General features: G+C 30.6%; 3 protein-coding genes across 7 annotated transcripts; 1 reads left to right on the plus strand and 2 right to left on the minus strand.

Moving 5' to 3' along the window:
* Nucleotides 1–53: 53 nt before the first annotated feature.
* Nucleotides 54–11,551, minus strand: LOC122573815 (PH-interacting protein). Its single transcript, XM_043740746.1, has 22 exons — nucleotides 10,546–11,551; nucleotides 10,401–10,459; nucleotides 10,301–10,330; nucleotides 10,031–10,090; nucleotides 9,236–9,386; nucleotides 9,056–9,154; nucleotides 8,608–8,945; nucleotides 8,376–8,530; nucleotides 7,991–8,308; nucleotides 7,486–7,903; nucleotides 7,177–7,402; nucleotides 6,264–6,588; nucleotides 5,981–6,176; nucleotides 5,663–5,911; nucleotides 5,371–5,592; nucleotides 4,917–5,295; nucleotides 4,350–4,749; nucleotides 4,000–4,230; nucleotides 3,727–3,907; nucleotides 3,497–3,650; nucleotides 3,300–3,407; nucleotides 54–3,060 (listed from the first exon to the last, which is right to left on the minus strand). The coding sequence occupies exons 1-22, from the start codon at nucleotides 10,586–10,588 to the stop codon at nucleotides 2,132–2,134; spliced, it is 5,271 nt and encodes a 1,756-aa protein (XP_043596681.1). The 5' UTR covers nucleotides 10,589–11,551; the 3' UTR covers nucleotides 54–2,131.
* Nucleotides 11,552–11,685: 134 nt separating this feature from the next.
* LOC122573888 (dehydrodolichyl diphosphate synthase complex subunit DHDDS) lies at nucleotides 11,686–13,803 on the plus strand. 3 transcript variants are annotated; one of them, XM_043741051.1, is made up of 6 exons: nucleotides 11,686–11,725; nucleotides 12,211–12,405; nucleotides 12,519–12,680; nucleotides 12,766–12,914; nucleotides 13,046–13,230; nucleotides 13,308–13,803. In XM_043741051.1, the coding sequence occupies exons 2-6, from the start codon at nucleotides 12,245–12,247 to the stop codon at nucleotides 13,536–13,538; spliced, it is 888 nt and encodes a 295-aa protein (XP_043596986.1). In that variant the 5' UTR covers nucleotides 11,686–11,725; nucleotides 12,211–12,244; the 3' UTR covers nucleotides 13,539–13,803. The 3 variants fall into 3 exon arrangements, with proteins under 3 accessions (XP_043596986.1, XP_043596898.1, XP_043596809.1); XM_043740963.1 differs by having other exon boundaries at nucleotides 11,716–11,946; XM_043740874.1 differs by having other exon boundaries at nucleotides 11,716–12,405.
* A 179-nt stretch (nucleotides 13,804–13,982) lies between these two features.
* Nucleotides 13,983–17,208, minus strand: LOC122570012 (protein Hook homolog 3). Of its 3 annotated transcripts, none has more exons than XM_043731810.1 (2): nucleotides 16,717–17,208; nucleotides 13,983–16,650 (listed from the first exon to the last, which is right to left on the minus strand). In XM_043731810.1, exons 1-2 carry the CDS (start codon nucleotides 16,909–16,911, stop codon nucleotides 14,800–14,802), a joined length of 2,046 nt encoding a protein of 681 aa, XP_043587745.1. In that variant the 5' UTR covers nucleotides 16,912–17,208; the 3' UTR covers nucleotides 13,983–14,799. The 3 variants fall into 3 exon arrangements, with proteins under 3 accessions (XP_043587745.1, XP_043587755.1, XP_043587735.1); XM_043731820.1 differs by having other exon boundaries at nucleotides 13,984–16,838; nucleotides 16,928–17,208; XM_043731800.1 differs by having other exon boundaries at nucleotides 13,984–17,208.
* Nucleotides 17,209–17,360: the final 152 nt, after the last annotated feature.

Consider the following 17,360-nt stretch of genomic DNA (forward strand, 5'->3'; position numbering starts at 1 on the left):
AATTAATGAAATTAGGATTTAAAAAATAGGTTTTTAAATAAATGACGAACAAATATGAAACAATTTAATATTTTTTTATTGGTGACGGTGGGTTTCGATAAACTAAGTATGCAACAGAGTACATTGATTTCACAACTAAAGTTTCAAATTTTACATAAATCGAAAATTTCGGTGTTAAGTTTTGTTATTTAACAATATTTATGTACACGAAATTATATTAATTCTGAAGACTAAGATACGAAACACGTTAATAGTAATGTAATTAAATGATCAAAGTTAAGATTGGCATTAAATTATTATAACCAGATATTTGACTTCTTGAGTCCACATGATATGACTCCTTCTCTTCAAGGCGTTATTAAAAAAATATCCGTTATATTTCTAATTATTATTATTTATATCATTTTATGTTTAATATTCTTAAGCTAATATCACAATGGCCCGAGACAGTCAAGACTTCCAATATTTGTGCACATATTCTTATACTATGTTAGTTTGCCGGTTGCATAACTGCCTTGAAAAACTTGTATCCTATTGTATAGTAAGTGAAATAACTTTTATGCTATATAAATCTGAAAAATGTCTATTTCTATATATGAAAAATTCCTAAAATCGCACGAGCATTGGTTCTTAATTTTCTAACAGACATACAAATTACATGTAAAAACTTTCTACTTCATACTACAGATCATGTAAAGCACACATTTGTTTTACGTAACTTTAAAAAAAATTGCAATCATTTTACAGTGTGTATTTATATTTACAAATAATATATTTTAAGTATAGTTGCAAAAAGCGAAAACAGTGCCGTTATTAAATTAATGAAATTGAAAGGTATTTAATTTTTGTGTGATTATTCTTTTAAACAACAAAAGAATTTTATCTATGTTCTTTAAATAAATAATCATATATGTAAAGGCACTGCCTCATTTAATGTAATCTACACAATATGGATGGTAAGTACAATTCTTTCTTCAATGTACAAACACTTGATTTAATTTATGAATATTAAAAGTATGCACACAATAAAAAGATAATATTCCACGTATATGTTCAATCTGAAAACAATTTTCGATCTGAAACTAATTTTATTTTGTCTTAGGACATATTAGAGGAAAAATTATCTTATTAGAAAAATGTACAAATATGCAAATACTAAATTCATTAAGTAAATGTCAGTGTTATTAAAAAGATTTACATTATAATTTCATTTGTGTAATTAAATATAAACATAAACACTGATACAGATTATTTTTATCAATTGCATATAGAAGATAATGCCTTTTTTTGACTGTTTAAGATCTTAGCATGAAAGTAGTTTTTCATTTGTCAATTGACTTCCTTCAAAAAAGCAGAAGTTGAAATTATTAAGTAAAGCTTAAAGTTATGTTCCCCGAACAAGATGGGTATTTTTTTTTATATTATTCCAGGTACAATAAACTATTTTCAATAATGTAATATAAACATTATCATAAATTCTATTTTTTGCTGTCATTATTGTATGTAAATTCAGGATTTGGAAAGAATACTCTTCCATTAATATTTTTAAACAACATATTATCAATAACAGTTGCAAAAATAATTGTATAACGATGTAATTGTTATTCCATTCTAGGTATTGGGAATGATGCTTAAGTTAAAACTACAATAAATATTTTATATTCAAATAACCAGTAATATCATAAAATTTGGAAAAATGTATAAAAAGTATGTTGATCAAACAAACAAATATTATAGAATGATTACACTGTTTCCGCTTGCTATTAAATCTGTCTTATGCACTGCTAATTGATTATATATTTAAACATGAAAAAATAACATTACCAATGTGCTTCATAATAATGGAAGTACTTTGTAGCAGTGTTTATGATGAATTGCTATGACAATCTCAAGTGTTTATACGTACAGCCTATCTATAATCTTACCTTAAACTTTTCAAACAATATATCCTGGCATACACAAGTTTAGTGTAATGCTATAATATGGATACAGTCAAGTGTTTATACAGTCGAGTGTTTCTGAATAAACATTATCAAATAACATTTTAAATTTTTACATTATTTTTAAACATTTGTAAGAATTACTTGAAAAATCATAATTTACACTTTTATTACTAGTATGAAAGATGCTGTTAGGGTGAATCTAACAGAAAAGCCCGTGCACGTTCCGTCATTTTGCGCACGCGTCCTCTACTACTTATACTAATACGTGGTACATTTTCAGGTTCAGGACTTTCATCACTTTCTTCTGCATAATATCGACGCTTAATTTTACGCCGATTTCTAACTGGCATCGTATTGCTCTCATCACTTTCTTCATTATAGCGAGGTCGTTTTCCAGTTCTTCTTGAATTTTGTACAGTTTCTTGATTTTGTATTTCTCTTGTTCCACGAATTCTTCTTTGAGATCTTGATGATACAAAACCTTTGTCTGATTCTTCACTATCTGAATCCTGATTATTAATTTCATTTTGCGACTGTTCTTCTTCTTCTTCTTCTTCTTCGTCCTCTTCTTCCTCTTCCTCTTCTTCCTCACTCTGACTTTCAATATTATTTCTTCCACTTTTTGTCGTATTCTTCAAACTTTCATTATGGTCGGGCGTAGATGCTAATTTTCGTGATCTCGTTCTGCTTCTATTAATAACTTCCTCTTCACTTTCTTCATCTGATAATTCATTTGCAGAATATGCTTCATCTTCATCATACTTATCATTCTTTGAGTTTTCGTAAAAGTTTAGCTTTGACTTCGACTTTACTTGTTTACTATTTCTGGTATTTTTCGCACGATTTTTCCGAGTTTGTTTTCCACGTCCACTGGGTGTATATACTTCCCCAGAATCACTATCAGCACTAACACTGGGTACCGTTTTTCTAGCTCGTGTCCTTCTTACAGGTACACTACCACTACTTTCACTTTCTGTGGAAGCTTCTGAGTCACTGGCTTCGCTTCCACTTTCTTTTGGTTTTTTAGGTACTGCAGATCTAGATATCCGAAGTTTTAGCGTAGGTCGCGTTGCAGTAGCAGAACGTTTCGTATGTCCATTTGTCATACGTGATGGCCCTATAAAATAAAAAAATGTTAATCAATGTTTTCTTTTCCTTTTTACATAGCTATGTGATTAATCTTTACTATTTTATAATATATTTATTATAATTTTATTATCATTATTTTATTCTTATTATTATCATATATGTCAAATTATTAATATCTATTCACATGTTCTCACTCTGCTCTCTGATAACATTTTATGTATTTATATATGTGTATGTGTATACTACAAAAACGATATATATATATACCTGGTGCACACATGTTAGAATTATTCTTTTCCACTTCATCTAAATCATCATCCTCACTATTTATCTCATCATCATCATCCGAACAAGCAGACTTTGATTTTGAAGGTGCTACATATCATATCAATTGTTTAAAATTTATTTTAAATTTATCTAATTTATTTTATCAAATATTTTTAACTGATTTAATGAAAGCATACCAGTGCCATTTGTTAACCGAACTTTGCCCCTTTTAGCTTTCCCTTTTGTATTTTTTGCATTATTATTGCGTCTTCTTGCAGATTTCCAGTTTGAAATAATTCTTCCCATATGCTCTTCAAACATGGCTGATAATCTTATTGTCATTGAATATATCTAGAATAAAGATTGTACCATTATCTTGTACAATACTTGTAATATTCTTCACATAGTACTGTAATAAGTGGCATACCCTTGATCGTTTGTTCGTATTATAATTTCTACTATTTGTAAATATTAACCGCATATCTTTGGCAAATTCTATAGGAGTTTCATAATTTCCTCCCAATAAATCCTCTTTTACCGTACGTAAATCCATTGGTGTATCTATAATTTGATGATAATCTGGGTGCTCTAATCTATCAACTGGTTCTCTATAAAAAATCAAATAAAAATTATTACAAAAGATATTCGTCTCGCATATGTATATTATGCGTATTAATATACTAATATTAATTTATTTTACCTGAAAGGAATAGAATCTTCACATTGCCATAACGTTTCTAATAATTGACGACATGCTACTTTCCAATCAGCTGATGCTTCTTGTGAACGTAAATTTCTGCTCGAGGTTGCTCTCTGAGTGCTAGTTGAAGGTCTATCCTTTGCATCTTCTACATCAACTTCTGATTCAGAAGAATGGTATGTGTCAACCAGTTGGTGATAAACAGCCGGTACATCTAATTCTGTAGTTTCTCTGTATAAATGGAAAATAATACATTTTTATTAATTATATCTTGATAAAGTTAAAAATAATAAAATAAAAAAGATATGTAAATGGTATTAAATTTTGTGAATAAATAAACTAGACCTTACTTTATAATACGTAGACATAGGTCGGTAACTATTCTTGCATGCTTTACTATTTGACTATGTGGTTCATTAAATTGTTCTGCATTTGTTGCTAAGTATCTGACATCAAACTGTGCGGATGTTATTCTTCGATAGAAATGGTTTTCAAAACGAGCTTTTATGGTTGTTAGATCAATAGGATATTCCACAACAAATGCATACGAAGGATATGCATTGAGATCAACAGGCGCCATAAAAGGTTCTGCAATTGCAAGGCTCATCACTTGATCTAGTCCACGTATAATTCTGCGGCATGTTGCTTCTCTATCTCCCATTGGCCATTCCTCTGCATGAGGTTGATATAGTATTGTACGTATCTCTTCTTGAAGCACAGGAACTGCACCTCCAAGTACTACTGGAAGTCCTGTAATACATAACACATTATACAAGGTATTAATATCAATAAAATGAATGCTTATATTCACACTGTGAATAAATTAAGATTTTATATTTTTCCAAAGTTTACCAGTTACTTTTCCCAATATTCTCCAAAAAATTTTTAATTGTTAAAACATTTGAACACACACATACTATTTTCATCAATTGGTTCAAGATCCCAAGGACTCATTCTCTCATATTCGCCATTATCCCATCTGACACGGAAACACATGAAAAACGATTCTGGAAAATCTTCGTCTAAAGGTTCCATTGATTGTATTTGACCCATCCACCATCCGTCATCAATCATGCAACGAAATCGGTCTCCTTCAGACCAACTACGTGCCAAAGCTGTGTCAAATGTTTGACGTAAAACTAAAAAATCTAACACATCAGCCATATCGTGATATTTAATAGTAAAATTTTCTCCCGTTAATTTTCCATATTCATCCATTAACGCCAATTTTAAACAGCATAGTCGAGGTGGACGTATTTCGTACTTTATACCTACTACTTTTACAAATTCCTGTGCCTGCAGAATATCGAATGTTTTTCTAAGTAACTAATACTAATGTTCACAAAGTAAATTGAGAAAAAAAAATCTTACTCTTATATTGACTTTATTCCATGGTTCACATCGTGGACCAAGTTCATATACTTTTTTATTCCTAACAGCATCTAAGTAGAATTGATGACCTTGTCGAAAATATACTATTTCATCACCCATTTGAGGATAATATGGAGCTTTTCTTGGTATTATTTCGGTAAGCCATTCTGAAGGTCTAAAAACTTCTGGGATATCATCAATGCCAGTAGACAACGGAATATCCTTTAAATAAAAAGAAAATTTCGAAAGAGAGAAAATAATGAACTTATTTACAAAGAACGTTTTTACCTACCTTTTTTCTAGGACGTCTATTACGCCTTCTGTCCATATCACTTGGTGGTGTAAGAGATCGTTTTTTTACAGGTTTGCGTTTACTTCGCTTTGGTGGTTCTAAATTCAAACCATGATCTGCAATCCAATCTGAATATTCAGTACTAGACTCTGACGTTGAACTATCAGAACACAAATCTTCTTCATGAGCAGTAGAATCATTACTATTACTACTGGCTGAACTTCCTGTTGTTGCCGCATTATCAGGATTCTGTAAAGATTTACGAATTATTAAGTATATACGAATTATTAATTTGAATTAAAATTGTATAAAAAATACCTCAAACTCATCATCTTCTTGTTCTTCACTACGCGTAGCTCTAGTTCTATATCCATGTCTAGTAGTTCTATTGCGTTTTCGATTTGCTATTCGACTACCTATATTACCTTCGGTATTGGCAGTATTTGATACTGGTTGTGGCCTTTTTCGCATTTCGCGTTTCAAATTTTCAAGTTCCATTTCTGCTGTTGCATGTCTGTAAACATTATATCCTTATTTATGAATTTAAACTACTTATAGATATATTCGTGAAGAAGGAAGTAATTTATAATACAAAACATACAAAGTTTTAAATTGTGTTTCTCTAATAGCTGGATTCATGGGTCGAGCAAGAATAGGCTTATTCCAAGGTGTAGTATTATCTCTTTGCCAATTACCACTACTTTGTCGTACACCTTCGACATCTCCAACTCTTCTTAAACCAGATCTGCTTCCTCGCGGACTAGCCATTTGACGAACTGGTTGCTCTGCTGCATTTTCTTCTCTTTCATCAGCTGCATTTTCTGCATCAGCATTAATATTTTGTCTTTGTGCAAGTGCTTCAATTAACTGATCAATATTGGACCGTGGTTCTTGAGCTGGAAGTCCTTCTATAACTTCTTGCATCCCTATAAAATAAAATATATATCTTTTAAAGCTTCAGGAAATATCAGATTCTACATAAAATAAACAATAATGAACAGTGTAGCGGCACTCAACAGCAAACTAAGACCCGGACGGCGGTAGAGCAGTGGTTAGCGCCATTGGTTACGAACATTTCAGACCAGGTTTAAATCCCGGCACACGTAATCCGATTTTTTCTCCACGATTCCTAACTGAGAACACAGCGACCTATACGCCAGGAGCAGCACTATCACCATTACCTATACCCACCTCAAATTGTTGACCCCGACGTGATGATCTACAGTGAAAAGAGGTGACGACCGTGATAGCGCTACTGACACTTCGATCACCGCGAATCTAATAGTGCGGAAACGGAGGCCTATTACTACCCCGCGGCGACCGTACACTGAAATGCCACGCACCGTATCGACAGGTATCCACCGCCACATCGAAGGCTTCGCGCAACATCTGCACGGGTTTGACAACAAGCGGCCGACGCTGTACCCCGCATCGAAACGACAAATCTCTCTCGACAACTCTCTCGCAACTGCACACGGAAAAAACGACGAACAGAAATAAAATAATTTATGTACCTCCAGCACCTACTGCAATATTTGGTACTAATTGTTCTCCTCTACAGTTTTCTCTCCCAGGAACCAATCTTTGCAGAGCTGGAGGATAAGGATTTCCATCAACATCTACTAAAAATGGTGGAGGCATTAAATGAGGTGCAGTTTGTGTTTGTTCATCCAAAACGTAATTATTTGCATCTCGTATTAAGGGTCTATAATCCGTATGGAAAAATAATTCTTTGGGTACCTATAGAAATATAAAATAGAGAATATTATACATTTCTAATGTGTTAATAGATATAACAATTATATAAAAACAAATGTATTTACTATTTTAAGTTTTTCTACGCCAGATCCAAACCCATATATTAAAAGATGTCCATGAGAATCTGTTGCTGCTAACATTGTTCCATCTGGAGACCACTTTGCATCAAAAACAGCACCATTACCTTGCCCTTCAATAAAATTTTGAAAGCATGCTATCGGTTCTGTGTTCAGAACATCCCAAATTATAAGTTGTCCGTCATGTCCAGCACTTAATATAACACGGGGATCTATGGGATGAGATTCTAACACAAAAACTTCATCTTTATGTCCACGTAAAATTTTCACCAGTTCACCTGATTTTGCATTCCATACTTTAAGACAACTATCATTTACAGCTGTAATAACCCATTCATCACTTACATCCCAACTAACCATAGTCACCTTAGCCTTTTTGTTAGAATCATCTTCTGTTTCTGATTCTCTAGAAATTATAAAAACAAAATAATATTTAGTCATTAATATTATACAGAAAAGCATTCATAAAAAATATTCATAATACTTTAATTACCCAGGAAGTTTTGTAATCATCAACAAACGTTTGTATATCCATTGCTGTTGTTCAAAATGCCAAACATTTGCAGTACCATCTTTAGAACCCGAAATAAATTTTAAACCATTATGTGCCCATTGAATACTATCAACTGTATCAGAATGTGCTTCCACCTCTAAAACTCTACATGGACCATCATCTCCTAACATTGCATACACTCTAACATGATGATCTGCAGAACCAGCAGCCATAAATGCACCACCAGGACTAAATGACGCACATATCATTTGTGCTTGACCAGGCCGCATTTTTTCATGGTATTGAATTGGTTTTGGTCTAAAAAAAAAAAAGATATAGTGTTATTTTTCATTATGTACGGGATATAAATATTATTGAAACTTACTGAAAAACTGCTCTTTCATTGCCTTTCTTTGTATGAGACCAGAAAGCAACAGATCCATCTGTACTTGTAGAAACTAAATAATATACGCCATTACAAGATATAGGACAAAAATTTACAGATGTAATCATACCAGAGTGTCCAGATAGAACTGCAACCTGATAAAAAGTAATAAAAATGAATTTAACAAAATCAGTCTGTACAATAACATTAATTAATATTCTAATCAACTTACAGGAGACATTGTTTGAAAACACCAAACTCTTAGTATTCGGTCTAGGCTACCAGCAGCAAGTAAAGTGTTATCAAAATTTACTGCAATATCCATAATTTCAGCAGATGCTCCTCGAAAAGTTGCTAATAATCGCCCATCAATAGAACTCCATACTTTAACGAGTAAATCATCTGCACCAGTTATTATATATTTTCCAGTGCGATCAAAAAGAACACAATATACTGCAGATAAATGTCCTAATGTGTGTCTATACAACTGCATTTTATTGTAAAACTTTGTTGGTATTGCCTCCCGTCGACCTAGAGGCCCTGAATTCTCCCTTCCCTGAAGTACATGTACTATATAAAAAGGAAGTAACATAACAATAAAATGCTTTATGTACTGAAAAAAGTGGTTGATATTAGCAATATTTATGTACCAAATCTAAACAAATAAATATTTAATTTACCTATATTAGGCACTGATAAACTATAAGGTGAAGCCAAAAATGGTTTTCCACCTAGTCTGCCAGAATATGAAATAATGCCATGCACTTGACGTTGGACATCTACAACAAATTTAAGATATTCATGCCAAAAGTCAAATAATTTCAATAATTACTTACACATATTTATATCTTTTACTTTACCTTCGTGTGTACGTAACAAAGATTGTCTGCCAGCTCCTAGAAGAGATATCGCTCCTGGTATGCATGGCGGTACCTCTTTTTCCAATACTGGTCCAATTCTGGCACATATTTGTAATAAATGATTTGATCCAATATGAGAATATTTCTTTTCCTAAAACATTAGAATGTTTTTGTAACTATCTTTTCATATCCTATTTTATAATATAATATCATTACAAATATATACGATCATACAATATAATACAATCATTATATGTATTTTAGGATATCCAAATATTTAGATCACAGATATTATATATACGAAGAGAAAGATGATAATTACGTTTTGCAATAAAATTAGTTCGCACTATTAATTGAATTTTAAGTAATCTAAAGTAGTTCCTATTTGTAACCAATCAGAAGACAAACAAGCAAAGACAACCAATCCGAATAGCCCACTCATCACACGATACTAGTTTCTATAAATAAGGTCTGAGCATGAGATATATTCATTGATCAGTGCAAGCAAGATGGCCGGAAGTTAATGCTTATTGGTTGAAAGCAATATGGTGGGAGAATCTTGTGCAACAGCAACATAGGATCAGAGAAGTGGAGGAGGAAGAAGGGTTGAGGAGTGGGACAGAAAAGGGGTAGCACCCTATTAGGGGTACTTGATACATTGGCATTTGACTAGCTTACGACGTAACAAAAATTTATCATAATGTTATTTCGAAAAATAACCTATTTATTTCATCATATATGATGAATTATTATACACAAAACAAAATTCCTTCCTGAAATATTAATCTTACTTACCAACTCTTCAAAGGTTTGATTATGTACATGCCCTCCCCAATCTAGTCTTTGCGGTAAAACCTATAAAAAAAATAAAAAAATCATAAAAATAAGTTGATCGATCGATCGATCACACTCGAGATAAAATTGTGCCAATTTGTCGAACGTCAAGGTCGCCGACCTTGAAATTCTAATGTTTTGACAAGCAGAAACCACGTGCAAACCATGTGGAGCCGATGGGTATGTATAGTGTCACCCCGGCAAAACGTCAACTCAGACCAATCGTCTTACCTTAGCTCGCTCCAATTCACGCTTCAACACCTAGAACGTACGTTGTTCATCATAATATGTTACAACGAAATTTCATGGATTTTAATTCAATAATACTTACGTCTGCGGCTTCGCGACAAGGTCCCGCCGCTAAGAATTTAGCAATTAGGAAGTACAGCTCTGTAAGAAAGAACGCTGTTTAGGAATGAACCGCACGCCTCGCTTCGTTGCGGATAGTAAGGGCGCTTATCGCTCCCATTCTTTACCTGGTGCTATTGCAGTCTCGTTCTTCGTTACGCTGCCCTCCATTTCGCCTGATCAATCGTTTATTATTCACTCACAGAGAAAGAGAAACATTTGCTTTTTAGGGTCATAGCGCGGTAGTAACCATTTCAGATTTCATTTTCTCTCGCGAGGTCTCGACCGCGAGACGCACACGCACGCTCACCTCCTCAACGGAAAGTAGTCCCCCCCCCCTACCCGATTGTCGACACAACGTACCATATTATTCAGGAACGTAACTTGCTTCCCAAAACCCTGTATAATTTTATTTTCATTTGAACCGCTTTAGGAGAACGAAACACTTTCCTCTTCTCTTTCACATTTCAATAAAGAGAGAAATTAGATAACTAATTTTCACGTTACTATCATAGACCTTAATTTGATATGTTCGAAGTTTTCATTACGATAAAACGCATTTGTGGATGATATCTGCACCATGTAACGCGGTTTATTTGAAATTAAAAATACAGTGACGGTAACCGCAATTGTAAGAAATATAAAAAAAAGCAGACAATCTTGATTTAAAGGTAACATAAACTAAAGTAGGTTATCAAATAAAGTTTGTTATCGTTGTTGTTATTATATGTTGATAAATATGAATTAATTATTATTAATTATAGGCTTTGGTAGAGGAATGGAAAGAAATTTTTACTTAAAAAACAACTTTCATAATTCTACAGCGATTCGAGTTAAACAATAAATAATGACCATGAAAACTGCTGTTAATAAAAGGATGATAATGTCCTTATATAATTTTTACTGTGTTTTATTTAAATTTTGTATACTGCTGTAGGACATGAACGTGTTAAATTAATTTTTTAATTTTAATCATATCACTGTTTTAATACTATGATAATATTTTTGCACTTATTTTGTAATATGATATAACAGAAATTTTCATGCATTATGAAATCGAATTCTGCTTGTATCTTTTTTAGGCAAAACTAATTAAAATATTATTATTTGATATTATTATATATATTTAAATACTTACATATATTTAGGAGGAATAAAAACATAATGTGCATTTTTTCACAAAAACTAAAACTTCAAGATGGATGCTAGGTAACTCGAATAAACTCGAAATATCGATGTGTAACGATATGTATATACACATTTGTGTAATGTATGTGAATGTGTGTGTATGTATGCATGCAATACCACGTATGTAACTTTTCGAAAGTTTTTAGAATTCTCGAAAAAATTGCTAATGGATATGAACTATTATATTGATATATATCTTACAAAAATAAAGAATATTATGTAACAAATTGTTATAATTTTTGAAGACGATAAATGTGTTCCAAAATTCTAATACGGTTAAATGTCGACGTGTCAATAGAATGATGATTTTAGTATTATTTTTTCATAAAACATGACATATTGTTAAGTATTATTTAACACTATCATTATTAAAAATTACACAGTTATAAATTTATATTAAATCACACACATCATTCGGTTTATGAGATATTATAGCAACTGATATATTAAAGATTTAAAAAATGGCTAAACATGTAAAATTAGTTTAAATTATATGTAAACATTAAAATTATATAATTTAAATTTGTATAATATTTATCAACTTTTATATAGAGAAATCTTTTTAACATATCTTATTTATTACCATTGTAAAACAATTTGGTTAGGACCTTAAATATTGTACTTGAAACTTTGTGAACAATGTCATGGATAAGAGACAATACTCTAAATTGGTTTCAACATTTGGCTATAAAAATTTTAAGAACTGGGCATATTCCTAAACATGTAGCATTTATAATGGATGGTAATAGACGCTATGCAAATAAAAATGGAATAGAAAAAATAGAAGGACATACAAAAGGGTGTGTACTAGTAAAAAAAATATTGCATGTAAATGTAGCTTTTACTTTCTATTTTTGTCTATTTTATGTATTTTATGTATGTTGTATATTAAATGCAAATTGTAATTTTTAAGATTTGATAAGTTTGCTGAAACTTTACAATGGTGTACAGATCTTGGTATACAAGAAGTAACATTTTATGCATTTAGTATTGAAAATTTTAAAAGGAAACGAGAGGAAGTAAATGGGCTTCTAAATCTTGCAGAACAAAAATTCCAGAGATTATTGGATGAAAAGTATGTTGAAACATGTTTTATCTATAAAACAGTTTATTTAACATTTGTGTAAATATAATACTATGTAACAAATATTTGAATATAGGGATAAAATACGAAAACATGGGTTATGTGTCCGTATAATTGGTAATTTGTCGCTATTACCTCAAAATATACAAGAATTGATAGCAGAAACTATGATTCTTACTAAAGAACATAATAAAGGATTTCTCAATATTGCATTTGCTTATACATGTAAGTGTACTTGAAAAACCTTTATACATTAAAATATCAAACATCATTTTTGCTACACTCAATTATATAATGTAATATAAATATTATTAACTTTTATATTTTTCTACCTTCTTTCATATATAATATTTTAGCAAGAGATGAAATTACACATGCTATTAAAGATGTAATCGAAGGTGTTCAAAATGGCGATATTCTTTCTGAAGATATTGATGAAAATTTGATTTCCAACTGTTTATATACTAATTATTCACCAAATCCAGATTTATTAATTCGTACTTCTGGAGAAGTTAGATTTAGCGACTTTCTTATGTGGCAAGTAAGTTTAAAGATTATAGGCTAATTCTTTGTCTTTCCTTCCCTTTTCTAAATACATTGTTATTTAATAAATTTCAGATATCAAATACATGCATTTATTTTACCACTGTTTTATGGCCAGAATTTAATCTGTGGGAATTTCTCAATGCAATATTTTATTACCAAAGATGTTATTCTGATATACAAAAAGTAATAAAAATGCAAAATATGAAGCAAATAATACAAAATAGTAGACAATCAACATACATAGACAAATTACATCATAAAAGACAAATAACACTTGAAAGAATATATTTGTCAAACATTTAATATATGTATTGAAAAAACAAATATGATTAAGATTAATTACGATCATTAAAGTTTATATAACATTATACATCTATGTAAACATACTTTTTTTTTAGAAATTTACATTTATGTATATACTTCAAAAATATTTTTGTACATTTCTTTTTAAATGCTATAATACTATTCAAATACGTGTAAGTATTGAAAATCTATAAGTCTTCTTCTATTCTTGTATATAGAAAAATGTATTAATATATGTATATAATAATATATGTATATTTTTTCATATTGAGTAAATTTCTTTTAAAAATAAATATAATGTACATAATGATAAAAAATATCAGACAAAAATAGAAATGTTATGCATATGCATAAATTCATTCTTTTATTTCATTCTGTCGTTTTACAAATTTGTATATATTTATACTGTATATATCTATATCTATATATATATATATATATTTATAAAATTCGTATTTAAGATATTTCTCTGAAATATCTTGTATACCAAGTCTGCTGCAGTATATTAAATATTTGGCTTAATTTTAATAGTTTCCTCATTCTTTTTAAATGTATTATTTCCATATATTGTATATGATTTCGTTAATAAGACTTTTTTATGCTTTAAAATATTCGAAATTAAGAGCTTCAGTCTGTTAGAAAAATTATAAAGCATACATTTACTAAATAAATATAATGTATCACATAAATATGACCAGGCACATTGTTAGTATAATTTTTCTGAAATAGAAACATACAAAGTTACATTATTGCATTTCGAAGTTCATATAGTCTGTAAGCATATTATGTTCCATAATCGCGTAACAGCATAAAGATAAGTAATATACAATATATACAATAAGTTGTATGTTCATGAATGTATAATATATTTATAAAAATTAAAACATTCTAAATTTATTTCAAATAAATATTTTATTAATGGTCAAGAAAATAATAAAATATATATTGGTTAAATAAATAAAACTTGATAATATAGTAAAATAATATAATGTTGAACCTAATAAAATTTTAACTATTTTGTTTATGTAGTTCCATTTAAACATTAATTAAAATAAAATTAGTGAATATAAATAATTTTTTGTTAGTTGTTATTCAGAGTTATAACGTGGATACCGTCTAGCAGACAGACGTCTTTGCCTTGCTAAGAAAGATTGTTCCTGACTTGCTGAACTTAAGGCTGTAAGCCGTTGATCAACTGCTAGTTTCATTTAAACATGAATTAAAATAAAATCAGCGAATATAAATAATTTTTTGTTAGTTGTTATTTAGAGTTATAAGGCGGATGCCGTCTAGCAGATGGTTGTCTTTGCCTTGCTAAGAAAGATTGTCCCTGACTTGCTGAACTTAAGGCTGCAAGCCGATGATCAATTGCTTCTCTATGACAAGTTAAACCTAAGCGATAAAATGCAGATATCATTAACTTTTCTTCCATTTCTTTAATTAATTTAGATTCTTTCAAAGAACGTTCCATATCCTCCATAATTTTACGTTGCTCTAAAATTTGATTCCTCAAAACAGCTACCTCATTAGGAGATGAATTGTTTTGCTTAGGATCTAAACTTTTTATTACACTTTTTGCTTTTTCAACATATTTTTTGTAACGTTCCTCTAGTGCAGCATTTTCATACTCTCTGCGTGTTAACTTTTCCTGTAGTGCAAAAGCTTTCTGCTTTTGAGCTTGTAATGCATTTTCCCGCTCTTCGACTTGTAAAATTAAACGTTCTTTTTCTGCTTGTATTTTTCCTAGTTCATCTTGTAGCTGTGTTAACTTTTGTCCTAAATTGATATCAGTTTTATTGTCTCCGCTTGATTGACTGCCCAATGCTTCTTCCAATCTATTTTCTAATTCAATTATTCTTTGATTAGCTTTGCGATTTTTACCTCTAAGTATATTCAATCTTTCCTCTGAATCTTCTAATAGTGCTTGAACTGTTGGTAATTTATCCTCATTTCCTTTCTGTTTAAGTTTCAACATTTTATTTTCAAGTTGTAAACAAACTAGTTTTTCTTTAATTTCAAGAGGAATCATTTCCGTATTTGCAACAGTACTGTCAGTGGTAGGTTTTGCTATATTTTCTGCTGCTTGCAATTGTGTGCATTTCAATTCCTCATTTGTTTCTTTTAAAGCATCTCTTTCTACAATTAATCTATCTCTTTCTCTTTGTAAAGTGCTTAATTTTGCTTCCATTTTTTTCCCTTCAAATTCAAGTTTATCACATTTATTAGTTTGTTCATCCAATTTATGATGTGCTTCAGCAAGTTGTTGTTTACAAAGTTCTAAATGATTACGGAGCATTGTAGTCCGTTTTGATTCCTCTTCGTAATCTATTTTGGATTGTAGATACTCCAAATTCTTATCTTCTAACATTTTAACTTGTCTTTTTAAATCACTCAAATCTTCCATTTTCTTTTTGTATGATTCTATTGTCTGTTCATACTTTGCTACTTTATCTGCAGTTTCTCTTAATGCATCTATCTCATCTTTCAAGTGATTGGCCTCATCAGCTGCTTTTTGTAAATCTTCTTGCCTAGATTGTAATTCTAATACTTCCTTTTCTAATAGCTCTACCTTTAGTCTATAATCATCTCTAGATGTTTCTACTTTAAATAATTCATCTTTCAATGCTTCTACTTGTTTTCTAAGACCAGAATATCTTAAGATAGAACCAGACTCTTCTGGATTTTCAAATTCATCCAATCTTTCTTGAAGCTTTTTATTTTCTGTCACTAATGCTGCTTTTTCTTCTTGTAAAAGCGAAAGTTGTTGATCGAGTTCATGACATTTTTGTGCTAATTGTTCTTTCATATCAACAGTTACTTGAAGTTCTGCTAATAATCTTTGCTGAGTACCATCAGCTACATCCAAAGATTCAAAATTAAGGCTAGTACCTAAACTTAATCTTGGTCCATGCATATTACTTTCTAATTCTTGAATGCTTTGCATAATTGCTTGTTGAACAGTTTCTTCCATTCCCATAATTCTTGTTATATATTGCTGTTTCTGATTGCAGTTAACTGCACAACCAAGAATTAACTGTAATAAACGGTGCAGTTCATAGTTATCACAGTGTTCTCCAATTTTAGTTGCATCGGGTTTAATGTAACCTGATAACTGTTGATTTAAACATTCTATATAATATTCCATTATAGCCTCAACAATTTTTTTAAGATTACTAACTTTTAATCGCCAGTTAGAACTAACATCTGTTTTAATTTTCGCTCTCCAAGCAGCAGTAAACCACTCGGGAGCAATTTGAGCTAAGACATCTGCTAAAGCAACACCATCACTTATATCTTCTGCTGTGGAATGAGGAGCTTGAAGATCAAATGTATCTAACCATTTAATTAAATTATTTAATTGCTGATCGTCCATTGTTGTATCTACTTACAAACGTATCGATTAAATCGTAAAAATACCTATACAAGCTCTGTCATATATGATTGTTTTATGATAGACGTCAATCCTTTTAAGTTCTCAGCTTAAAAACTTATTATTTACCTCTTGAGTAATTAATGTAGAGGCTAGGAGTACTTTGACCATTTCTGTATCATTTATTGGTATCGTGTATTAACTTATTTTCAACAAAAATGTTTTACAAATTGTACCAAAACGTTATTTTGACGTTATTTTGACATTCCTTTACGAAAAAAAAGTGGAAGCACTAGGCTATCTTGAGATATTTTCGTTTTTAGTTAATTTTGTTGTAAACTTAAGGAAACCACATTTTAGTTTTGAGAAAATGTTGGTAACAGTTGTACTACCAATCATATAACACAAAAGAATCTATTCATTGAAATATTTTATGATACATTAATGAAAGC

The sequence above is a fragment of the Bombus pyrosoma genome, linkage group LG1 (assembly GCF_014825855.1).
Source record: "Bombus pyrosoma isolate SC7728 linkage group LG1, ASM1482585v1, whole genome shotgun sequence".
Taxonomy (NCBI): domain Eukaryota; kingdom Metazoa; phylum Arthropoda; class Insecta; order Hymenoptera; family Apidae; genus Bombus; species Bombus pyrosoma.